Below are 24453 nucleotides of genomic sequence, written 5' to 3'. Positions count from 1 at the left end.
AGACCCGCGCACATACCGCTCGTCCTGCTCATGTCATCAATTCAGATCGAGATTAGACTTAATGAGACCTCTTTGCACTTACAGCCCATATCTCAGCACAGATTACTGAGCGGCTGGATACAGGAAGGTGTATTTGTTCATGTGTGAAGCTGTGTCTGTGTTTATGGTAGTGGACTGGTAGGGTTGGCATGTATTTTACTTAAATTACAATTATAGCTAAGTATAATTTCTGTGTCCTTATCAGAGCAACTGAATGTCATCTGTTGGTGAGAAATCGTGGATCACACCATGCTGTGTGGTCAGATAGCCTCAAATGTCAACTACAGTGATAAAAAGGGGAAAGTAAGCACAGTTGAAGTGTGGAAATGACTCAACACAGGCTCACTAACTTTGTTAGTTCTGACTTTCTGGCTCAGACAGCGTTAGTCCCCTAGAGTTTGAGTTCCTAAAAAAAAGTAATCTGAATCAAATAGTTAAATCAATAAATAATGTTTTAACATGTTTTTAGACACAAAACAACATCTCATTAATGAACAAATAAATGAATGAATGAATAATAATAATAATAATAATAATAACAATAATAATAATAATAATAATTAGTAATCATAAAAAGGACAGAACTGTTAGATTTGATATATGCTGGTAATGGGTGCCGATTCGATTTAAATTGCGATTCTCACAATTCTTTGATAAGAAATAGTACAAAACTTTTTTTTGCCCGTCATTTTTCTTGATTTCAGTTTGGAAAAAACAACACAGTAGCCAGACCATCATTCTGCTGCGATAATGCCCAAGATGACAAGAAAAAAGATCATTAAAAACAATAAAAATGGCAAACAATTAAATATTATTTTTGTTTATTTGGGGGAAAAAATCTTTTTTTGTAACCAAAAAGTTTATTTTAAAATATTGAAGCAAAAAATCCAGATACTCAATTTTGATTTTCCCACTTTAGTATTTTTTATTTACAAATTCTGATTTATCATATTTGAAAATATGCAACAGAATTATAAAAATACCATCCCATGTCCCCAGGGCAAAGTTATTATGTTGGATTCATTTGCAAAAAATCTTTCCAGCTTGAAATAAATCAAGTGATAAATGGACAAAACACTTTTTTTTTTTTTTTTTTTGCTTATCACTGACAGAGTTTCTATTGCTGCTCCAGACTCCTTTCACAGTACATGTCCACTAAAAGCATCCAGAAATGGCATTTGTTCCCTCATATCCTGCATGTGAGTGTGTGTTAGTAGCTGACTTATAATGGAGCCAAACGCATTTCTTTGTTTTTGTCTTTCTGTGGAGTTTAGACATTAAGCGACTCTCCTGAAGATAAACAAGTTACTTAAATCTAATCAGCTCTCGAATTTGTCTCCCCCCTCTCCCACTTTCTGCTGAGTTTTTTCTGGGACTCTGATGAAGCTGAGTGAAACTCACTTCATTTATATTTTATTTTCCAACTAAAATTTTGCTCCCCTCACCCCCATCTTTTTTTTCTTTTTTTTTTTTTCTTCTTACTGTAAGGCTCCTTTTCTGCCAGTTCGTCATCCATCACTGAGGGTTGGGTGACTTCCAGCTGTCTGTCACAAAACAAGAAAGCTGAAGAGGGTGAGAGGCAGAGGAGAGGAAGAGCAGGAAGATGATGAGTTGGGTCGAGAATGGGAAGAGAGAAAAACACAGCAGAACATAAAACTGCAGGAGCTTGAAATCGTGTTTCCTAAACATTAATTAGACGCAGCCATTCCTGTACAAACACACAGTTATAAAACTGATATACTGAGGTTCTCTCCTCTTTTCTCAAGTTCCCTTTTCCCCTCTCCACACCTTTATTTCCCATTACTTTGTTCTCTCTCCTCCCTACACTTCCTACTTCTCCAGATTGAATTCCCTATTTGTTTTTACACTTTTCTTCTTTCATTTGCCTTTCTCCTACCTTATTGCCCTCTTTCTTCCTATTCAGTGAGAAAAGAATGAAAGCAGAGCAAAAAAAGTGATAAGTGAAGGAAGAGAAAGTGAAGAAGAAGAGAAGAGGGAGATTATGGAGAGGTTTATCACCCCCAGACGTCCCCTGCCCTCCCCTTGTATTAACCAAACAGATAGAAAATCCTGCAGTTAGATTATCACACAATCATTTACAGTCACATTGGGATGTACAAATCTACAAACACTCAGTTAAATATAGCTTAAAACACACGCAAACATATATTTTCTTGCTCTGTTGTAATATTTATTTGTGTTGGCTGGCAGTCAGAAGACGCAGCCAGACAGCAGAAGCACGGATGCTGCGTTTTACATATGGCCTTTTCATGCATTACGCTGTGACACACGGCAGTTTCATCCTCCTCCGTCCTTGTCTTTCATCTCTTTTCACTTGAATTAATATTACTGCCTTTTCCCTCTTTCTCTCCTACTTTCTCTTGTTGTGCTCCTGCTTGGCTATTTGTCTTTCCCCTTTCTGCTCCCCCCCCCCCCTTTACTGTCTTAACTTACACATAAATCACCTCCTCCTCTGTCTTCTCCCTGCATCACCATCATTTGTCTCCTCTACCTTTTACTGAACTGGAATATCTTGGACTGGAAACATTCCTATAATTCTGCACACAGTGTTCACTGATGATGAACCCTGAATGATTCTGGTGATCCCCGCTATTTCCTGCAGCGACATCATGAGTGTGAATTTTTTGGATTTGAGTGAAATGTTTTGCTAAATGTTATTATAGAGCAAGCCTGTTGTAGCCCTCAGGAGGAACATTACTACGTTCACTTAACAAATCACTTCATGTTTCTAACCAGTTTGTGGCAAACAAGAAAAACAACAGCGGCAGTAATCATTCGTCTTGCATCATGTTATAATTGAACAGCCTTTAGACTGTTGTGTGCTGTTGTATAGCAGACCCCTGAAGGCATCGTCACACGCTCATTATGGAGCACCTGTGTGCAAGTGCCAGTCAGGAAGCCAGTATTTTAATGTGTCTTATATGTTTGGTTAATTTCCAAGTAGCTGCTAACGAATGGCATTCCAATGAGGCCCAGGAGCGTTTAAAACACTGTAGACTTTGAACACCATTCACCTTTTAATGCTCTGCATTAGTGCTATTTAGTAAATGTTGGCACTTTAAGGGCAGATGTTAAATATTCTTGCTCAACATCAGCCTGTGAATCGCTCATTTAGTTTAGCTGCAAGGTAGGGTACAGATTCAGATTTTTTTTAAAAGATGTGACCAGCGGTTTGGTTATTGTTGTTATATTCTTGTTTTTCGGATTCTTGTTGCGTATCAGAAATCAGCCAAGTAAAAGAGCTGCCCTTCATTCTTTGCAAACATTCTTAAATCCATTGAGTTAAACTGAACTAAATGACATTTTATCAATTCAGTAATTGGAAATTTGTCAACATAAATCAAGAATAATTTTATTCATTGTTCATTTGTTATAATGAAGAAGTCATTCTATAGTCATAGCTGTGGGTAGTAATGATAGATAAAGGAGCCTCTGTCTGAACACATCACTCTGTCTGTTTGATCCTTGTGTTGATCAATATAGTGTTTTTCATTATCCTGTCTATTTCCTCAATCAGTTCAAATTGAAATGATGGATGAAAATGAAACAATTTTTTTCACCTCCACTAACCAACTTTTTCTGGTTCACACATTGATTTATATCATATTCAGTGAGAAATCTAATGCCAACTGGCGTGCATTGTTTACTTTTATACGCATATGCAGTTCGGCAAGTCAGATCACTGTTCTGTCACTCCATTCCATGCATCACCATAGCAACTCATTAATCAATTGGTTTAAATCTGTCGGCTTTTGACAGGAGAATGAGAGAAACGCACTATAGCTTGACAACAGTTATTTAGCACAAAAAGTACATGGAGGACAACATAAAATAGTTCCTATACTTTAGCATATTTAGCAAATTTTATTTTAAAAAAAAAAAGAAAAAAAAAAAGGAAACAGTTGTTGTGAAATGTTTACTGTGTAATTGTATAAGCGGTTGTGATGTTCTGGACACCGTGTTATGCATTAAAACCGTGTAATGCATGGTTCCTTATTGTTTATTTCCTTTATTACTTATTGACACAAATATCTAATCAGCCAATCACAAGGCATTGACTAAATGTGTTTACTTATGTAGGCTTGGTCAATTTGACTTGTCAAAATGAGGAAAATAGAGGAATTAAGTGACTGTGAACATGACACGGTTGTTGGTAAGAAAGAGTTTAAGAAACATGCTGATCAGCTGGGACACGCAGCCATCTTTAAGGTTTACAGGAAATGGTCTGAAAAGGAATAAGTATTCACCATTCAGGGTCTGGGTGAAAATGCCTTGTTGGTGTCAGAGGTTAGAGGGGAATGGGTCGACTGGTTGGATGAGATGGAAATAAAACAGTAACTCAATCAAAGTATGTGCAATCCATAGCTGGATCCCTTCTGCCTTGTATTAACTTTTCAAGCTGGTGGTGATGATGTAATAGTGTGCTGGATAGTTTCTTGGCATTCTTTGGACCCTTAGTACCAACATTGCATAGTTTAACCACCACTGCTGACCTCAGTATTCCTGCTGACCATGTCCATCCCTTTATGAGCACCGTGCAGCACCTTCTGATGGATGATGCACCATGTCACAAAGCTGACATCATCTTCATCATGTCGATGAGTTCACTGTCCTCCAACGGCCTCCACCATCACCAGATCTACATCCATAAGAGCAGCTTTGGGATGTGGTGGAACGGAAGGTTGTCATCATGCATGTGCAGGCGACGTGTCTGCATCAGCTGTGTGATGCCACCATGTCGATACAGACCGTGCCTGCTCGCCTACATGGTGCAACATTAGCTGTGATAAAGAAGTCGGGGACTTTTCTCTGAAAGCCTTCGTATTTTTTTCATTTCATCTCAGCCCTTTCTCAAACTTCCCCTCCACTGCATCTCCATTTCAGCATCTTCACCTAAAGAGAGAGTATACTCGCTTTTTTTGTGTCTATTTTGGTCTAAGTAAAGCGTATAAGTAAGGATGGAGGGGCTGATGATAAGAGACAAGGCGGTGAAGGAGAAGAATAATCGAAGGCGAGGAGGTTTGGAAGGTACTGATAAAATGTGAAGTCATCCAGTTGATTTCATACGGCTGTGTGTTTGTGTGTGTATGTTTCTTGTTTTTTGGTGTGTTAATAAGTGTGTGTTCCTCATTGATGTCCTTGACTTTATGACTGATAATATCATTGCTCCAGGTCCCTTTTGGAGCAGATTGAGGTTTTATGTGTGTTGTTCACATTATGTGTGAAAGTGATTGTGACTTCCTGAATACACCCACTCCCGCAGGTCCTCTAAACACTGCATCACACTCCAGCTCACCTTGTTTAATGTAGAATCCTCCTACATGCACAATTTTAATGTCCCTACATGCACTTACTGTAGTTGGTGTTGACCTTTTTAAAGGTCTCTAGGTTAATGTCAACAGCTTACTGTAATTGTTACCATAAACACGTAAGCTCATCAACACTTCCCCTCCTCATCCATTCTTCTTTATCTAACCTCATCTGGCAGTGAGTGCTTCGCATTCGTCTTAATTTCTCCCACTTAGATTATCTGAGTCCCTCCTACTGTAAGGCTGGAGGAGGATATATAATGAATTGGTGGTATTTAAATTTTGGGACCTCCCACATGCTGCTATGACGCCCGGGAATAAGATATGAAGACAGGAAATATGTTTAGTTAATCAAATGAGACCCTTCATTTCTCCATCCACCCATCCATCCATCCATCCATTTTCTGCCGCTTATCCGGGGTCGGGTCACGGGGGCAGCAACCTAAGCAGGGAAGCCCAGACTTCCCTCTCCCCAGCCACATTTGCCAGCTCTGCGGGGGGGATCTCAAGATGTTCCTAGGCCAGCCGAGAGATATATCCTTCTATTGTGTCCTGGGTCTCCCCTGGGGTTTCCTCCCAGAAGGACATGCCAGGAGCACCTCACCAGGGAGACGTCCAGGAGGCATCCTGTCCAGATGCCTGAGCCACCTCAACTGACTCCTCTCGATGCGGAGGAGCAGCGGCTCTACTCCGAACCCTTCCCGAATTATCGAGTTTCTCACCTTATCTCTAAGGGAGAGCCCAGCCACCCTGCAGAGGAAACTCATTTCAGCCGCCTGTAAACGAGATCTTGTTCTTTCGGTAACGACCAACAGCACATGACCATGAATTAACCCTTCATTTCTACGTTGTATCAAGCAGAACGAGTAATTGATTGAAGGTACATCTGAGCTGATTATATGAAATGCTCCTGTGAGTTTGTATTTGGGCTTGCAATGCGTTACAGAGGGGAAGTGGACTCCTATTGATAAGAGGCTATGACTCATTACCCAAGTAATCCATAGACATGGATGTTGTCAAGACTGCAAAATCAATAAATACTTTATTAGACTGGTGCATCTGTTCCTGATGTGCTTCTGTGTTTATTGCCAACAGTCAGCAGAAATACAAAAACTGCACAGTTGGAGGCCTTTCTGTCTTTATGGTCAGGCTGAACTGAGGAATCACTGATGAGCCTGACTGTTTAGATTTATCATAAGCAGTCTGAGCCTGGAGGCTGTGCGGAGTTTTTCAGGATCATAAGAGACTGACTAAGGATGTTTCATCCTGGCGGTCAGTGAAGAAAGGTTTGCATTTCTTCCAAATCAGCAAGGCGTGTTGGCCTTCAGAATTCGACGAGGTCTCCATTTTTAACCCTTAAAACTTAAAAAATTGTCAACAATTTCTCAAGAATGGTAGTGTGTAACTCTGTGGGGAAAATTTGATGGATGTCTTACCCTTTAACTGATCTACGGAGGTTTTCGAGGCATTTATGTCTCATCCAGGCGTGTTTATTCAGACAAGACATGTTAAATCCACAATGAATAATCCATCATAACAGGATTATTCATCATATTTTCTATGTGAAAGAAGGTAACAATCACTGTGTTGCTGCTTGAAGTCCTGTATTCTGACCTGGTATTTAACATGAAGCCCCTTCCTATTACATTTTTGACCAATTAAATAAAAAATAAGGCTTTTCTATGGCTGGAATAAAGCCAAGAAAGTGTTTTTTTTTTATTGAAAAATGAGATGATTTGCGATTGATTTTGTGAGGATAGTAGCTACATAGAAGCATAAGATACTGTGAAGAGGAAAAAAATTGTTTCAGTGCCATTCGTTTTTCCCAAGTAAATGAAATGAAGATGAGAAAAGGTTTGGTCAATGTTGATCTGTCTTTTTATTTGCAGTACTATCAGCAATAATACATATTTGTTATTTTGGGTTGCCTTTATGGCGTTATAGCTACATTAATTAATACATTAATTATACATAATTTTAGCCTAATCTGACAACCGAGGCTGTGCTGAAAATGATGACGGTTTGTTGTATGTGCTTAGAAGGGTTTTAGTTGTGTTTTCACATTTAAATAACCATTATTAGGAAAAAATGACTTGGTGTTTTGAAGGCTAGAGCACAGGCTATGAATAGCTCCAGATGAGCCGTGCATTATTTGTTGTATTTATTCTGCACCAAAAGAGAAATTGACAATATTTGGGATTGTTTCCTACCCTGTTCTGCCTCGAGTTGTAGGCTGTTAATTCAGCCTGCTGCACTGGGATATGCAGTCACCATCAAAACAGGCAAAATAATTAAACCCCCAGTGTATAAAGGAATCCATGTGATGACAAGCTGTTTCCTCCACATCCTTGTTTGTTCTTTTTCCTTCTTAAGTTCACTGCCTTCCTGCGAACACCTCATCACGTGCAGAAATCTGTCTCATTGGCCGTTTCACTGATGTTTTTTTCTTCCTCTCTTTTTCCTCCTGCCCTCCTCAGGTGTTCCGTACAGACTTCATCACGGCCATGAAACTGCCAGACTCGGCACAGCTGGGCTCAGACGACTTCTATGTGCTGTCGGACCCCTGGAGACAAGAGTGGGAGAAGGGAGTGCAGGTGCCGGCCAATCAGGAGGCCATACCAGAGCCTGTGGTCAGGTAAGAGAAAGTAACACAAAGTTGTGTTTTCTTTACAAGGGTAGTTACCCACCGGGGAACTGTCCCACTAACTTCTCCAAGGTCTTTTGTTCCATTCTGCTTTGGCCAACAGGGAAAACGAGATTATGTAATAACTGGTTGGTATCAAAGTTCAGGAAATTTTGGACTTTAAGGTTTTGTTTAAGTTTTTTACCAATATCTTTTACAGCGGGATTTGTCAATTCTGCCTTTGTTTGACCAGTCAGCACACACTATATCAACCTTGGTTCCTCTGGTGACAGAGAACAGTGCTTTAGCAGGGATTGTCCACTGATCCTGTAATGTGACACCCCACACCCCCACCATCCCTTTTGAAAAAAAAAGGGTTTTGCTTCTCCCAGTAGTTAGTAGATCTGTGAAACGGTTCCTCATCAAGCATATATTAAGTTCAGTTTCACAGGTATTTCTTAATTTGATCTCCATCTTCTCTTCAGTCTCTTTTTTTTAATCTTTTTTGGGAGGCATTTATTGCTACCTGTAAACACAGAAAGCACAACTATCCTTTCTTATTACGGTATGAGAGACATTTGGATTTACAGAATGTGAAGTACATCTGTAAACCCTCGAATCAGCTGTGAAAAGTATGTGTTTACAATATTTCAATGTTTTCCTATCAGATTAGAAAGGATTATCTCATGTCAAAACTGTAGTTTGGGTTTACTGTTGCTGCACGCTGGGGTTGGGATCACCAAAGATGCTTAAAAATTACTAACAAAGAACAAATTAGCTACTTTTTTAAAGGGGAGGTTCAGAACATCCGAGTTACTAACAGAATTAAGAGATGTTATTGGGACTAATAAAAAAACTAGACACCAAACTGTTTGTAAAACTGGAGATATGATGGTTTTAATGTATTAGTTTGCATACTGGATACAGTAAAAGTGAGATGGCGGGTTTTTCAACATATTTATTGTGATAGAAAATTGTGGTCGAGTCAGCTGATACCACTGCACTCCTTTTCAACTTGAAATTGGTATTTTTGCATATTTTCAAGACCAATATGTTAATAGCATAATTATGTAGATTAAAGTGAAAAAAGATGAGATCATAAAGACGAAGTTTTGCTTAAAAAAAGGACACAACAATCAGTCTGGTAAACATTTCTCTTTTGTCTTGTATAAAATGAGCAAATTCAAAAGTGTTTGGTGGTCAAACTTGGCTCAAACAGGGTTGAATGCCTCAATGGAAGGCTCCAGATTGTTTAGTTGGGGTCTTACATGCTCAGATATCTGTAGTTTGCTTCCTACTTCTTTGTAGATGATCTCACGATGGTGCACGGATCCAAATGTTTAAAAGCCCGCCACTATATCAAGTCTGCTCCCACCACTGAGCAATTTAAGTAATTTCTAAAGATCATTGTGAAATTTTCGTTGGATCAATACAAGACATGTTTCTTCCAAAGTTCAGCAAGTCCAGTGTTGTTCTACTGGTTTCCAACACACAAAAAGCTGATAAATCCAAGCTTTTTACACTTAATTTGTGTCAAGTGATCACCGCTATAAGCCCCACTTTTTAACCCATAACTGAAGTTTTAGCTTGAGATAAAATGTTTCTGTTTCTTTTGTCTTTCCTCAGCTTACAAAATCATTAAATAGGATAATCATGTAGTTAGAATAGCCAAAAAACTGGAAAACATATTTTGGTTTGAAAACCTCTACTTGTCAAGATTTTCTCTCCACTCCAAATGACATTATAATGCAGATAAACGTGTGTGTGTGTTTTTTAAGTGCTATTGAACCTATAAGAACCCAGCGTGATATATATGATACACAGTTTCTGAGGCATTTGGTATCACTCTGTTGTACAAACTTTGTTCATATTCCTGCCCCTAATGGACATGAGAAAGCAGAACATTACACGATAAAAATTTTTAACTATCACATGCTAAAAAATAGTAAATATCACCAAAAAAGCATACTTTTATTAGCATTTTGTTTCAGGAACAAATAAAGACCTCATATTGTTTAAAGAAAAAAAAAAAAAGACTTAGATCATTTTTTTCATGGGTTGGGTCTTTATGGGTTAACTATAACAGCGGCTTGAAGAAAAATTATTTGCTGAAGTTGCTTAATTCAGAGTAAAATGTACAAACCTACATACAGGTGCTGAGTCATCACAGTAGCAAAAACTAAAGCAATCGGAAAAATGCAACATAATAATTCTGCTGCAAAGCCATATCTTAAATGCTTTGGTGGATACTGTTTAAAACGGATGCATAAAAAAAAACAAATTAGAGAAAACTCTCGTATGCAGGTAAACTTGGCAGTGAATTACAGGAACAGGTGTGGAAATCCTTTCCATAATTACACTGCATGTAATTACGCTAATTGGCAATATATTTGTTATGGAAAACATGCACACACACACACACACACACGCACACACACACTGCACACCAATCTACTAGGACCTTTTGCACATAAGCTGAAACCCTTTAGCTTTCAGCTCTCTGTTTTAGTCACACACACACAGGGCCAAGTACGTTTGGATGCACATGCATGCAGTGAAGCGCAAACACACACCAAGCTGGTGGGCAGATGTGTGCAGATATGCACTTGGACCCTCGTACCCTCGCTCCCCCTTTCTGTGCCACAGTAGTCTCTGCAGCTCTCGAGTACTGCTACAGCTGCTTCGCATACCCATGTGGTTTTTTTGGCATTCGAGGAACTAATGAAAATGCTCAGACTGAATGGTAATGCCTCTTTTACAGACATGTCACACTGGGAGGCCAAACACACACCCAGTCCTTTCTTAGAAAACAGATTAAAAAATGAATTTTTCTTACAGATTTGGTCAACACTTCTGTATTTATTTATTTATTTTTTTTCCCAAGATATGAGACTAGTAAAAAGATTGCTAAGATCGTCTGCTGTGATTTCATGCCAAAGTTCTGGTTTTGGTTGGGCTCGAAACATCCAGCAGCTTCTGAACGTGTCAGCCGAAGTGCACATTCGGGTTTTTTTTTCTGCCCCTGACTGGAGGCGTTTTCTTTCTGTTTCTTTTTTTTCCCAATCAGTTTGAACACTAGAGTTCAAACAGAGCTGCTGTATTTGCACAAGTCAAGGAGTGGGTGTGGGTCGGGAGGTAGCAGGAGGTGTCCACTAAATCACAGCATAGCTGGTTTGATCCTCAGCTCAGTTTCTGTTGCCCATCTTGAATCATCCTTTGGCAAGACTGAACCCTGAAATCCCTTTTGCATGGAAGCTTGCTTCAGCAAGTGTGTAAATGGGTGAAAGAGAAGGAAATGAATGCAGCCATTCAACGTTCAGCAGCTTCATGTCAAATAAGACTAAAGTGTTGCAGGGTCATAACAGAGCACGATACAAGAGAATTCAGGCTGCTCTAATTATACGAAGAAACACTTCATGAATTAGAAATATCAAAATTAATCTTTAACTTCCAAGCAAAAACACCAACATAAAGAGTTTTAATTAAACTCTTGAGTCTCAGGATGAAAAAATGAAAGCAGAAGGAATATGTCTGTACAAGAGAGGAAATTAGATAACCAGCTATAAAGGGATTAACATGTCACTGATGCTGTTTACCTTTCTTATCAGGAAAATATACCAGTAGATATGTGACACATACACTCTCACACAAAGTGTTAATTTATTCAGTGTGGTGCCAGCAGACTTAACGGGGCCCGAAGGCAGGGAGATAGGTGAGCATATAGGAAGAGAGAAACATAAAGATGGATGAACTGAGACTTAGAACGATGAAGAGATTTACAGTGAAGCCAAAATGGAGTGATGATGGACAGATGGTGAGATAGAAGTGGAGAGGGTGAGTGTAAGTGTGACTGAGCTGATGGTCTCTGTCAGGCTTTGTTCATCTTTTTCTCACATATGTCATCCTGAGAAATCTTTTTCCTTCCCATCACCCATGGCTTCCCTGGCTTTATCCATACATTAACCCCTGTGGCTTGGCAGGATCAGCCGTGATGATATCTTGTCATTTCTTTTGGGTAAAAGGTCTATACAGTTAAAAAAAAACAACAACAACAAAAAAAAAAAAAAGATTTACAGGAAGTAAGGATAAAATTGTAACAAAAATCTTTACAACCTAAAATGTTTATCTCATACTTTATCAGATTGGAAAGAATACTGCACTTCTGTTAGCTGCTGGAATGGGCTGCTGCAGTGTCCTCTGTCAGAGGGAGACACATCCAGAGATGTTTTTTATGTATAAGGTGGTTTATTCACTGTACAATGGTGGTGGTAATAAGAATATGTTGTGCTTTCTACACACCAAAACAACCATAAGGAAATAACAATTCTACACCATAATTTCAATAAGCTGCACCAATGCTCTATGAACAGTTCAAAAACTTAAAAGTGCTCCCTTATATCGCCACTAGATTACCCCCTAAAACTATCACAATATCATGCCTCTCACTAATTCATGACAAATTCATCTTTGTTTTCACTGCTTGAAAATTAAGAGGTGTTTCACTAACTTCAGTGACATTTTCAGCTTTTTTGCATTATACACCAGTAATTACACATTATTGCATTCACACTTGCTGTTATGTAATAACAGCAGAATTCTAGTTCAGACTATTTTACAGCTTTTTTCCGTTTTGTTAAAGTGCTAAATAAAGACATCAAAGTCATAAAACTAGAATTTTCTTTCCTTTACTTATTTGGTCAAGTATTAATGGGTAAATACAGCAGATGATCCTTCAGCATTTTTTTCTTTAAGTTTGAATCTTGCTGTAAGAAGTGTTTTTCGAGAACCTTCAAAGTTTGGATTGGGAGGTGGATGAGGTGACAAACAATTGATAAAAGACATCTAGGAGACTTGAGGTACAGTTCTGGGTGAGATTAGGAACATCCCATACTAAACTTGAATTGAAGTGTCTATATTTTGCACATTTCAATGTAATTTATTTTAATATGAAAGTCCAAAAGGGCAAGAAATAATCAAGCATTTTTCACAAACCGCTCCCTGGGACGTCACGAAAATTTAGGGAAAAAAAAGAAAATCCCGAAAACCAATCATTTCTGTAGCCATGGAAACTGAACATAGAACATCCTGGAGAACTCAAATGTGTGTTTAGGTGTTAAATAAAACATTGCTGCTCATATGTCTGATGAGTGTTCAACATTATAACACTGTAGAACGCTCAGAAAACTAGAAATAGCATATTAGAGCCACTTTAATATTTTTCTTTTTTTTCCAAGTTCTTGCAGAAAAACTATTTGTCAGCTTGAAGGAAATGGTTTGGCTAAGATGTGTCTTTTTACAAGGTTAACATTTCTGCAGGAAGCTTTTCTTTTATCTCCAGAGTAACTATCATGAAGCCACCTGTGGAGTCAACATGAGGCACTTTGATTGAAGTGTGCCAACTACACTCCTAAAACCTTGAAGTGGTTTTGACCAGGCATCTGCATGTGATGTGTGGAGAGTGAAAGCGGGTTGGAAGTAGTCGTCTCCCATAAATTAAAAATCTTTCATGTTGAAGCAGCTTGGTGCCTTCCGTGTATCTGCCTCTTGACAAATCTTGACTTGATGCAGGTCTTGCTGCTAACAAATCAGGTTTAGTTCTTCAGTGAGTGAGGCCATCAGCATAGGGGGTGGTGAGCTAACAAATGTTGATGATGACAAAGTGAATCCCAATTTTTAATATAATATGGTGCTATTTCAGTTAAATGGACAATGAGTCAAAAATAAACAAATGCGCAAACTGGAGCTCAAAAGAAACATTTCAATTAACTGAAAGTTTGTGATGTTTGGATATTGCTAATCGCTCAAATTAGCAATATCAGTGTTGTAGTCTAAGTGTATTTACCCCCTCCTGTCCACCATTTCTCTTGTTTGTTACATTCTTAATTATATTTTCTGTAGCAATACTTCCAGTTGGTAACAATTCCCTTTTATAAAACTGTGAAAGAAGGGAAATGAGTTGGAAAGAAGATAATGTCATATCTGCCTGGTGAGGCCTACACCAAGCAGCTTACAAGCAGATATTGGGCCAACCAGGCAACTGATTAACCAGACAACCAACTAAACACTAAACAGACTAACCAGACAAGATGCTAACCAGGCAACAGGCTAACATGGAACTTGTTAAGTAGACAACAGTTTACCTAAACAACAAGCTTACCAGATAACAGGTTAACCAGGCAACCGGCCAACCAGACAAGAGGCTAACCAGACAACATGTTAAGTAGACAACAGTTTAACTAAGCAACAAGCTAACCAGATAACAGGTTAACCAGGCAACCGGCCAACCAGACAAGAGGCTAACCAGACAACATGTTAACTAGACAGCAATTTAACTAAGCAACAAGCTAACCAGATAATAGATTAACCAGGCAACAGGCTAACATGGAACTTGTTAAGTAGACAACAGTTTAACTAAGCAACAAGCTAACCAGATAACAGGTTAGCCAGGCAACCGGGCAACCAGACAAGAAGCTAACCAGGCAACTTGTTAACTAGACAGCAGCTTAATTAAACAAAAAGCTAACCAGGTAACAGTTTAACCAGGCAACAGCCTTATCAGATAACAGACTAAATAGATACTAGGCTAACCAGATAACAGGCTAGTCAGACTGAGGCTAATCAGGCAACATGCTAACCAGGTTGCAGGATGCGAGTAGAGTTGCCGCAGAGGGGAAACAGTCAAACATAAACTCAGTCAGACGCACACTGATGAAATAATTGAGTTGGTATTTCTTAATTCTGAATTTCACATCTGTAAAAGATTTTAAAAAAAAAATCTTTTAATAAAACGAATAACAATAAATAGTGGAGGTATTGAATCCTTTCTGTATCATCCAGCAACATTTAGTCTATTATGTCTCATCTCCATTTCATTATTTTGTTTATGATGTCTTTATCTCTACATCTCTCCCTCTCTCCCCTCCTTCGCCTCCCACCTACCCCTCTTCCCTTTGCTCTAGTTGCGCCAGAGGCACTGACACATTTTTCTATTTCTATTTTTTTTTTTTATGAATAATGACATCATCTCTAAAAATTGTAAGAGAGGAAAAGGGCTTCAGGCTTCGTCTGGCTCTGACAAACTGCTCTTCCACATTTCTCTGTGCTTGCACCATATTTGGTTGCCGTGGCAGGATTTTCGGTAAAAGTGCTGTGGATGCCGAAGAGGTCATTATGGTTAGTCTTTTTTTTACGAACCTCTTAATCAAAACACTGCAGGAATGACAGAGAAAAACAAAGAGATGACTCTCCTTGTCTCTCTCTCCTACACCACTCCCATTTTTCTGTCCCTTATTTTCTATCATCTTTTGTCTTCCCCCTTTCTTTTTTTTCCTCTGCTCCTTTCTTTCTCCACACTGTGCCCTTCATCTCCCTCTATAATCTCCCTATGTCTCTGCTGACTTCCTTTTTGCCTGTCCACCTCTCTGGCCATCTTTCCTCTCCTCTTGTCTGTCTATGTTATCACATACTCCCCCCAACTTTTCTTTTCTCTCCATCTTTTTCCTTGGTTTTGTTGGGGCTGAGTGAAAATAATTAGCTGTTGCATAACACTGACTATGTGCAGACATTGAACAAGGCTTTGGCAGTGACTCGATGCCTTTGGTCTCCTGGGACGATGCCGGACCAGAGAAGGAAATAATTACACCACGCATGAGAAGATATGAGCCTTTTCTCCAAATTAAAGGAATGGGATAGTGGGTTTATTATTTATTACTTCATTTTTCTCCCTTCAGACTGGTGGTCGATTTGGTGAATGTGAACCCGTTGTTTGTGGTTTGGCCAAACATGGTTTGGCTCTCAGAACAGTGTGTAAGGCTGTGGTGTCTAAGAACATTGCAGGGAGAAACTCCTTACCCTTGTGGTTTATGGACTGCAAGACCAAGAGATTGATTATAAGATGTTTTTTTAAACAGATTAATATTTATTGGGATCTTTAGGAGATAAATGTTTTTGCATAAAAGCATAAAAGGTATTGATAAGGCCACAGATTTCAAGATGCATGTAGAAAACGAGGTATAAACCTTACAGTATGTTGCCATTACAGGACAATGAGATGTGACTTTTTGTTGACACCAGTGGAATATTACAGGTCGTCTTTCTGACAGCTGTGATCATATTTAAAACTTGGGTTGGACAGGCATGTATGGTATGTAAAACATTTGGTAAAAGTGGCTTGAAGCTCTGCTCAGTGAATATGAAAAGTTAAACACTGACAGGATGCTGATGCTGTTTATAGACTGTGTGTGTGTGTGTGTGTTTTCTATTTAATTAAATACAGTAGTCAGAATCTGGTCATGCAGGATAAACCGAAAATTTTCACTGTTAATGGTTTACAACTCAGTAGTTTGATTAAAAACCTTTGGAAGAAGCATCCTGCATATGCATTGTGTTTCTGGATTTGCAGGAATGCTCGCATTACAAAACATAAAGAGACTCTTTTGCACACTCCTGAAAGACAGGTGCAGACAGGAAATCCATTTTGATTAACACTGATTCAGTTGGAAAGGTGTTTCAGAGAGGGGAGGTGACTCTGTCAAGAGTGCGCGTCAAGCTTTGCCTTCATGTACAGACACAGAAGAACTGGCAGCCAATACAATTTGAATAGATGACTTCCAGTGGAACATGGTGCAGTATGTAAAACCAGAGCTGCTCACCAATCAAACTGCTATTTTTCTGCTTATACATAGTAATATACAGTATCAGGTCTAGGGCAGATAAACACACAGTTGTAAACACACCCTTTTCTCAGGGTAAGTCAGACAGTGTCACAGTGGGTCAGAGGGTTAATAGGCTTTTCATAACTCAATGACACACACCCACAAATGCACATACACAGATATAATGGACTGAGGACAGTCTAGGGGGCAGTAACATGGATAGATGGAGAGGAGAAATTGCTGCACAGTGAAGATGGAAAGCAGTCTAACCATCATGTATAGCAAAGCTTCAGCTCTGTTAAAAGTTCAAAAGTCCCTCAACATTTGCAGTCTGGTTGCTGGTTATTTTTCCTCCTCTGAGGCTCAAGTCTGTATGCCTTTTTTCTGAAATAGATTAAAGGAACTGTTGATATGTTTTTTCATCAAAATCATGGGACACAGTGAGCCACTAGTTAACTCATTACTGTGCTAGAGAGGTTAAAGTCAGGAATGCTGCCTTGGACACATTCCCGTTTTATATTCATTATTTGTCTGAGGAACTAATGTGAGCATTCAGTGTCATCGTATCCGTCTAAGCTTTGAAAAAGATATTTTCAGTCTTCTGAGGAACATCTCCTGTATATGTTTGATTCCCAGTGGAAAAATGATTCAGTGCCATAACTTTTTCTGTCTGGAAGAAAGAACGTTGCAACACCTGGAACAAATGTGACATTTGTTTTCCCTCGTCAGTGTGGCTAATGAAGAGAGATGGCCGCCAAAGGTCATGACAGGACCACTATTGCAAGTGTGCTAACCACAAGCATAAAACTGGGAGGAGGGCGAATTTTGGTTGGATGACTGAAAGAAAGCACGTCTGGGATTTGTACAGCCAGGCTCAGCTTCAGCCAGAAATGCGAGTCCTCACTTTTATGACCACACAAGATCCTTGATGTTGATTGTATGTATACTCATTTCATGTAAGTGTGTATATGTATCAACATATCAACCACAATAACATCTGGAAAATCATCCCCATGATACAGACTGCTCTTTCCAAAACAGATCTTTTGTCAGATAATAGGATGACTAAGTGCAGCATCATCAGCCTCATCATGCGCCGGGTCGGTGAGTGCACATGAACTAATAGCTCCCATGCACACAACACTGGTGCTTGTTGGTAGTCTTGCACTGGGAATCTCTCGATTCTCGTCTGACAGCGATAAGATGGATGATTGAACATCTAACAGGCTGATGTGTACAAATGTGTGCTGTGTGTTGCTCTGGGAATTGATGTTTGCACATATGACCTGCAGACTGAATATATATGTGATGGAACAGATGTCGAGGAGACCTCTCAGTGCAGGTATTGATGGTTTACCGTTTGCCAGGAGGGGTCATACTTACTGCATACTAACAGCAGCCCTCCTCATGCTTATCGTACCTGCATGTTGTTTGCACGTGTTCAACGTAGGTCATCGTCCTGTTGCGTGACACACCGCTGCAAAATCATGTTCACCGATTAAATACAAAATGAGTTTCTTTCCCAGATCTGTCACTAAACTACTGGGTGACCGATGACATAACTGACTGAATGAATGACTTTACAAGCATAAACTTTGATTGTGACTAGCTGTACTGGATGAACCGCTGAATGAACAAATTTACAGGCTGCTTTCTGGGAGGATGAAGGGGATTGAGCAGACTTGGATGGATCATTTAGTGACTTTTTGAAGGATAGCCAGTCCAGTGTTGCAACAAAAGCCAAATTCCCCCACATTAACTCATCACCACATTGCTATGAGGGGTCAGCTGGTGCCTTTCTGACCACAGGCTGATTTGCTTGCTTTTGGCTTTTGGATGGCTCAGCGAACATGAGAACAGTTCTTCTATAAGTATAGCCTAAGGAGCCAAATTGTGTTCTTGCCGTCTGTGTCGAAAGGTCCCCGTGACAAAAGCAATAACATGTTGGAGTGAGAAATTGCTTTTGATCTCTTTCATGGGGAAATGGTTTAATAAACTTCCCACTTGGGCTGGAGGGGAACTGTAGCGACATATAAAGCTTCATAATAACACACGATTATTTCTGTGTGAGTTCAGAGGGTACGTAGACGGGGAAGGTGCTAATCTGACTGAACCCAGCCTGTCTTCTGGACAGTGTAGGCTGACCGGTATACTGAATTATGATTTGACCAGTTTATTTCTAGCTTCTTGCTTCTTGGTTGATCAATTTATTTTCTGACATGTTTTTTTGGGGCTTATTGTCTATATGACATTTGGTATTTTCCCAGCATCACTTGACTGGGTCAGAAAGGTTGTCTCCCATTTCAGGCAGTTGACCGGTGGATCAATCAGCTGCCAAAAAAAACCCAAAAAACAACAACCTAAAAAAGCAGTCATTTGTTGACTCACTGAAAAGATGAATAAACACTCAATGAGTGGGTTGCATTTAAACAAGAGCAAAGTAAGACTCTTTCTCATCGCTTCAGCATGCGCCTGGGTCACTTGATGTTTCATTATTCATCTGATGGACCAGCTGTTTGCCCTGCTGATTACAACATTATATGTATTTTCTGCCTTTGTCCAGTATCCAGCAACAAAAAGGACAACAAAACCCATTCTAGCTGTATGAAGGGGTCCAGTTTTACTTTTGTTTCTGGACAGCTGACTGTTTGACATGACAGAGCTGACTGAATGACCAGTTTTATGTATGGCAGGCTGGCCACAGTGACTGATTCAGATTTTAGCTGGAAAGTCCGTCTCCAAATAAACCCATTCACCTCTGGCAGCCTGTGTGCAAAAAGTGGCTTCAATCTGGGGAATTTAAACATTTCACTTCTAAACAATAGGTTTAATTTTCTGAGGTGTGTGTGTGTGTGTGTGTTTTGGAGCTGGTTAAGCAGCCTGCCAAAACCCAAATATGCCAATATGCACTTCCTCCGCATTCCCCACTGGCAGATTTAGATGCATTTAACCTTGATTTAACCAGGATGCCGTATCAAGGACCATTTACAGAAAGAAAAGAAAGAAAGAAAAAAAAAAAAACTAATTTGAAGGCTTGACTGAGAAGGCAATAAGCAGCTGCTGCTGGAAGAGAAATATACAGTAGTATGAGGAGCTGAAGTGGTCTGGGTTGATAAATGAATGCAGTTTTTCTTAAAATTACATGAGAAAAGAGAAAAACAAAGCGTGTGTGTGTGTGTGTGTGTGTGTGTGGGTGTGTGTGGGTGGGTGGGTGGTTAAAGTAATTCCTCCAGTCCTGAACCCAGTGAGTGGTGTGTGTGATGTTTCCTGCAGCAGAGTGATGGTTCATTTAGGTCCCCACATGGATGCTGTGTGTCACATGACTCAACCTGGGAGCCATGTGTAGGAGTCTGGACTGTCTACGTTTAGGCACCTTCTTTTGCACATGTGTGTGTGTTTACATATTTGTGCATCCATCCCTGCGTGATCCATCGAAGTTATCTCTTTGGGTGTTTTTTTTTTTAATAAACATTGATCCATCTCATAGTGGAATATCATTCATATCTTCTTGCTGTGCAACTCCAACTTTAATCTCTTATTTAGACACACACACCCAGACACACACATTCAAATTAACACTTTTTTTAAAAAAAAAGAAAAAAAAAAAAGAAAAGGAGTGTAACGTTATCCAGTGGCAGTATTTCCTCTGTGGTATGGCAGATCAAAGCCCTTTGCCTTCTGCACTGTGGGTTCAGCAACATCTGGACCATGCTGTCTTCATTCAACCAATCCACCATCTGTCAGCTTTGCTTGACTGGTGTGTGTGTGTGTGTGTGTGTGTGTGTGTGTGTGTGTGTGTGTGTGTGTGTGTGTGTGTGTGTGTGTGTGTGTGTGTGTGTGTGTGTGTGTGTGTGTGTGTGTGTGTGTGTGTGTGTGAAGGAAAAACAGATAGAGGGCAAAAGACACAAGACGGTGGTAGTTAATTAAGCACCCCTTCTGTCTTTCATTCACTGATCTCACTTGCGTTTGTGTGGGAGCAGAGTTTGTTCAACCCTGTTACAGGTGATATCCTTCCCGTTTGCGTCCGTATGTCTTTCTTCCAGCCTTTCCCCTCATTAGCAGGTTCTCAGTGTCTTGCTCAGTGACATTTTATGCAGTGTTCTTATAAGGACCAGTTTATTATATTTCTCTCACTCTGTATCAGTTGCTTTAAGTCCCTCCAGCAGCATCCTCAGCCTGGTTGTTAAGGTGAGGCTGTTGACTTTAACAGTGACATTAGGGAGCCCGGTGCACCCTGGCTGGCCACTTAGACCCAACTGCCTCCAGCTCAGTAAACACTTTAACTGCTCCTCTGCCTCCCAATGGAGTTCCAAGGCCAAATAGAAATAGAAAAATATTTTTATTGATTTGGATGGATAGATTGACGAGAAAAATAAACCAATAGATGGATTGATTGTCTGTTATCTCGTTACATGACTTTATGCTTTTGTGTAAGTAAACTTAAGGAGTACAAGCAGATGTTTTGGGGCTTTTTTGTTTTTAGTTTAAAAAAAAAAAAAAGTTATATTTTGTCATGAATTTAACCTTTAAACAAGTAGCAGACCAAAACATTTAACTGTCCTCCGTTAACAAGCAGCTTTTTTTTTTTTAAAATTTTTTTTTTTAGCACAGTTCAGCAAAGGAGGAACAGCAGCAGCCAGCTTAGTAACCAAACCTGATTAAATGCTAATAGGAAGAGTCTGCAGTAATGGATTTTGCAACTTGGTTTTGGAAAACGGACTTTTTTTTCTCCCTCCAGCTTGGCTTTAAGGGAGTATATTTGACAAAAAGGGTAGCTCATTTGTGGAAAGTAGAAATATTTCTGACCACAGCTTCGTCAACTTGCAGATTTTAACAAGCATACTTGCACTCTTGATGCACCCTTGGTTATTTCTAAACTATGAAAACAAAGAGTTGGGATTGTTGCAAAAAAACTCTGTAGGCTGCAACATACTGTAAAGTTGCAACAAATCTATTTAGAAAAAGACGTTTTCTTGTTGGGGGGTTAACCAAAGTGAACGGTGGTGAGCAGTAAAACTGGCGAACTTCAGCGGACAGGTGTTTTATACATGCCTTCAGAGCTGTAGCTAATTTGACTGAAGCTCCTGTACCAAATGTTCCGACTCCTCCCTCTCTGCTGTGCTTCAGCTCCACCTTCAAAGCTCCCTCCCTGAACACTGGCTGTCTTGAGCTTACAGGTTAGTTACCAAGGTAACAGAGTTTTAATAGTTGTTTTCTGTAAGAAAATGTGAATTCCTGCATATCACAATGTTTTTGTACCAGCTTTCTAAACTCAATTCTTCCTCTTGCTGCTACTACTTGGTCTAACCTCACAGTGTTTTAATCATGTGAATGGGGCAAGCATTGGTGGTCCTCTAGTCGTCCAGAGGCCCTAAAGAAAAGGGACACCATTGCCTGCAAAATGGCACAGTTATGTTTTGGTCTGTGGTGAAAGTTTAGGATTAAGCCAAATTTATTCAAACTAAAGTCAACAAGTTCGACTTTAAGTCTAAAATGTCTAAAGCAATGTCAATTAAACATCAGTAGTCAAGTTGATTGTTTTTGGGAGCCCTCCAGATTTCCCACTACACTGTTCCATATAGATAACATAAATATCTAATCTTGTTCACCCAGTACATGTGTAGTTATTTAATATCAGCTCAGTGCGACCTTTCTTCAGTGTTTTGGTGTAAGTTGTGACTGCAAATGTTCTCTGCTGTGTCACAAACAGTTACAAACAGCAAACCAAAGGGGAAAATAATGTTAGTAAAAGTGACAAAAAGCTCCATGAGTGCCATAATAACTTTTCAACGAGTAATAACAGTAATAGAAGTTTAGCAGTCGGGCTATATTACAATTTCATGATGACGTGAAGATTGAAGGTGTCACAAATTCAGCTGGCGATGACAAGGAAAAGATAATCCATAAAACTATGAATGTAGCTGATTGCCTGCTTTCTCTTTTTCTTCTTTATTTATCAGTAATAAATGATGTCTGTCTTCACAATCTCCCACCGTCTCACTCTCACTAACTGTAATAATAAAGAGAATACACATATTGGGATAAAGTAGTAATTAATGAATTATAAGCAAAAGAAGAACCTAAATGAAGGGATGGTGGAAAGTATAAGAAATCCCTCCACTGTGAAGGAGGGGGATGTTGAAGGTGCAAGAACTGAGGGAATAAGCAAACAAACAGGTAGATGAGACGGTTGAGTGGAGCGGTATAATGGCTGTAGATCTGCTGGGAATGACAAAAAAGCGAAAGAAAAGATGAACAGAACAGAGCTTTGCCTTTGCTTGAGCGAATAACAATAGTAACCCTCGTTTGTTTCTTCTCTCCCTTCCTATCTGCTGCTTCCTGCGTATGTGCGTTTAATTGAAGCTTTTAGGTTCAGAAATAAAGCATTTGGGAATATATCTCAGAGGAGCAGACTCGAGACAATACGCCCTGCAAACCCACGGAAGAATTGCAAGCGAAGCTCATCAAAAAGGCTTGACAGCATGCTGGGAAAGTTTGAAAAGGTTTCATCAAAATACATAGTTAATGGGAAATTTGGGGATTTCATTCAGGAGGGAAAAAAAAGTGCCACCAGTAGCATCTGCTAATAGATGATCAGTAATAACTGGCTTTTTGTTTTTCAATTTTTAGAGTCATTTCAGCGGATTCGGTATTCGGTTTGCTTTCACAAGCAGATGTAATCTGTAAATGATACATTTTCATATCTTTGTAACTGGTGGCATTGACAAGCCATCCAAAATCTGGCCCAGCTTTAGCTGCACCTGCGGCCTGTTTTTCCAATAAAAAGGTTGTTTGTGTTTATTGTGTTTGTGACAGGGCTGAGCTTGTTTTTAGCAGGCACTGTCGTCTGGAGGGCTGGTGGTGGTGGGCTGTTTTTGAAGTGCTGGTGGGCTTACTGGAAGTGTGTCAGACAGGAGAGGAATGCAGGAAGAGGGTGGGAGTGTGTGTGAGTTTGTGTGTATGTGATGTACAGCGACAGAGCGAGTATAGCCTCTCGTATTTTCATGTGTACATAATGTATGTTTGGAGTGTGTGTGTGCGTGCGTGTTCAGAGCTTCATAGCTTCAGCCCATTAATCAACCCTTCTCTTGTTTTTATTTTACTCTCACAGGAGTTTTCCCCAGTGTCTCAGCTAATAAAGTTTGTTTTAGAGGCTTTGTTACGACGATAGAGCGGTGTCTTAAGTATATAAAGTCAACATAGCTGTGAATTTCAGAGCCTTGAGCAAACAGCAAACAACTATTTGGATGCCAGAACTATTTAACATGTTTCTTTGTGTTTATAAAAAGATCTGAATGGTGAGAAGCTTAACAGTTAGATAAAGATTCATCTTTACAGTCCCGCAGGACAGAGTGAATTTGTTCTGAAGACACAGGAAGTAAAGGAAGGCGTACAATAACAAACACACACACAAACACTGAAATATCATACTTGGCATGTAAACATGTCAGACTGCCCCAAAACAGATTAAAAAAAATAAAAAAATAAAGTGGTTCAGATTTGGATCTACTTACATGAAATTTGAGACACCACAGAGGAGGATTCACAATTGTTTTTTCATCATTAGAATGGAAGTTTCTATAGATTATTAACTGACTGATCATCATCTTTCCTCAGCCTCTTCGAGCTGACATTTTCCTCTTGGGCACCATTAGATTTTCTCAGAGTCTTTTTCTGCAAAGCAATTTACAGAAAATAACATTCCCATCAGCTGTTGCATCTTCACACCAAGAGAAATATGTTGAATTAGTGACAAGCCTATTATCTTACTCTCAATGCCACCTTTTTTTTTTTTTTTTTTTTAACT

At 39.5% G+C, this 24453-nt stretch overlaps 1 protein-coding gene across 1 annotated transcript in view; it reads left to right on the top strand.

Moving 5' to 3' along the window:
- Positions 1-24453, top strand: part of jade2 (jade family PHD finger 2) — a 226000-nt gene that overhangs the window by 72009 nt on the left and 129538 nt on the right. The window contains exon 4 of the mRNA XM_079247914.1: positions 7847-8004. Coding sequence (XP_079104040.1) covers positions 7847-8004 — 158 coding nt within the window. The remainder of the gene's footprint in view (positions 1-7846; positions 8005-24453) is intronic.

The sequence above is a fragment of the Telmatherina bonti genome (assembly GCF_933228915.1).
Source record: "Telmatherina bonti genome assembly, chromosome: 10".
In the NCBI taxonomy this organism is placed as follows: domain Eukaryota; kingdom Metazoa; phylum Chordata; class Actinopteri; order Atheriniformes; family Telmatherinidae; genus Telmatherina; species Telmatherina bonti.
This window is presented reverse-complemented; position numbering and strand designations above follow the sequence as displayed.